The following is a 2,313-nucleotide window of genomic DNA, read 5'->3' on the forward strand; positions in this document are numbered from 1 at the left end:
GTCTTGACCACGTGGGACCCTTTAACTCAAGCACCAAGGGGGTCCTGGGCAACCCAACAGAGACAAGAAGCCACTCCCAGAAGGGTCTCTTGCACTGTCCTTCCACCCTTCTAAGTATGACATCCCTCTCTGAGAATAATGGTTAAGAAAATATAATGCTTAGTAATTTTTCTATATTTTATTGCATTGTTGTTGTTAATGTCATTATGTGCAACTCAACAGCTCTGAAGCATGCCCGATTCTGAGTCATTCTCACTGATTCTTACACATCCACCCCCATTGTCCCAGTTACTTTATCAGTTCATCTCATCCAGGATCCTCTCCTGCACTGTCCCTCTACTCTTCCAAGCACAATGTCCTTCTCCAAGGAGCAGTTTCTCCTGGCCACATGCCTGAAGTATGTGAGAAGGAGCTTAAAAATCCTAGCCTCCAAGGAGAAACTTAGTCTCACCCACTCCAAGACAGACTACTTAGGAGATTTAATGGATTGAAACATATAGGTACAATAATTACATTAAAGGTAAATTAACAAATTATTTCTAAAGATAAGATTAACAGTTTTAAAAAATTAACATTCAGTTTCAAGTTTTGATTTAGTTATTACATTGTTGTTGTTATTACTGTTGTTGTTATGTGCTGTCAAGTCTCCTGTGATTCATAGTGACCCTATGTACAACAGCCCTAAACCCTGCTCTATCCTGTGCCAATTTTATTGTCTCTGACACACATACCCCCATTACCCCAGTCACTGAATCAATCCATCTCATATAGAGTCTTCCTCTCTTGTGCTGTCCCTCCACACTCCCAAGCATGACGTCCCTCTCCAAGGACTGGTCCTTCTTTGCAACATGTCCAAAGAATGTCAGACGAAGCTTCAGAATCCTTGCCTCCAAGGAGCAGCCTGGTTTAACCCTCCCCAGGACAAACCTGTTTGTTCTCTTAGCAGTCCATGGTATATTCAATACTCTCCTCCAATGGTACATAACAACACAACATATTATTAAAATTTAAAGAGAGGGTTCATTTAGAAAAAATCTAAATAGGTAGAAATAGGTAGTTTTACGTGTTGTTGTTGTTGTGTACTGTTGAGTTAGAACCCACTTATAGCTGACTCTCTAGCAGGTTTTCAGAGACTTCAAATAGTGTGAGAGGAGATGCCCATGTCTCTCCCACAGAGCGGCAGGTGGGATTCAAACCACCTGCCTTAGGATGGCAGTGCAACATCATATCTTTAGGTCATAACAATCCCTAAACAGATAGCGAAGGGGGTCTCAATGATGAGAAAATGGTAGAGAAATACTACCCTAACAGCCCAACCAGAGGATGTATAAAGGAAAGTAAAAACAGAAATAGGAAGTGGAAGCCGTTTAGAAAATAGAAAGTAGTGAGCTCCCTATTTAAACCCATGCCCAGAGGAAGGTCTTCAGAGAACCTGCAGGTCAAGGCTCACAGACTCACCACCATCAACCAGGACAGCAGATCTGCCAGATCCTCAATGGCCCTCTCTTGCTTTCTGCTGATGGTCTTAGTGGCGCTGAGCTGCAACCTCATCTGCTGTCTGGGCTGTGTGTTGCCACAGAGCCAGAACCTGGCTAACAGAACTTTGACAGTTCTGCAAGAAATGGAGAGAACTGATCCTTTCTATTGTCTGAAGGACAGAAAAGATTTTGGATTTCCCCAGAAGGAGCTTGAAGGCCACAAGTTCCTGAAGGCTCAAGCCATCTCTGTCCACCATGACCTGATCCAGCAGACCTTCAACCTCTTCAGCAAACAAAGTGCATCTGCTGCTTGGAATAAGACCCTCCTGGATGAACTGCGCACTGCACTTTATCAGCAGCTGAACCACCTGGAAGTCTGTTTGATGCAGGAGATGAAGGGTGAAGAACCCCCCCTGATAAATGTGTACTCCAGACTGGCTGTGAGGAAATACTTCCGGGGAATCACTGTCTATCTGGCAGAGAAGAGATACAGCCCCTGTAGTTGGGAGATCGTCAGAGTGGCAATCATGAGGTCCTTCTTGGCATTGACGAACTGGCAAGAGAGACTAAGAAGTGAAGAAGACAACCTGGTCCCATAAACGTGTTTCTCATCAATGAATACACTCTGCCACACTTCCACATACTGAGCCGTTTCAGAGAGTGTAATCTTGATGGGGCTTTAACCAAGCTTGTCTAACGTGTTTTCAGGAGTTCTTAACATTAAGTACCTGGGCACTTGATCCCACAAGTGACCATGCTAACATACCTATTTATCCTTCTATTTAAATATTCATTTACTTATTTATATATTTAAGTTATTTGTATTATATCATGT

The 2,313-nt window shown here is 43.1% G+C and overlaps 1 protein-coding gene across 1 annotated transcript; it reads left to right on the forward strand.

The window, feature by feature from the left end:
• The first annotated feature begins 1,495 nt into the window (after window positions 1–1,495).
• On the forward strand, window positions 1,496–2,077 carry LOC102846713 (interferon alpha-5-like). The gene has a single exon (XM_006881345.1). The coding sequence runs from the start codon at window positions 1,496–1,498 to the stop codon at window positions 2,075–2,077; it is 582 nt and encodes a 193-aa protein (XP_006881407.1).
• Window positions 2,078–2,313: the final 236 nt, after the last annotated feature.

This window comes from Elephantulus edwardii, unplaced genomic scaffold (assembly GCF_000299155.1).
Source record: "Elephantulus edwardii isolate Elephantulus edwardi_28Jun2011 unplaced genomic scaffold, EleEdw1.0 scaffold00014, whole genome shotgun sequence".
Taxonomy (NCBI): Eukaryota; Metazoa; Chordata; class Mammalia; order Macroscelidea; family Macroscelididae; genus Elephantulus; species Elephantulus edwardii.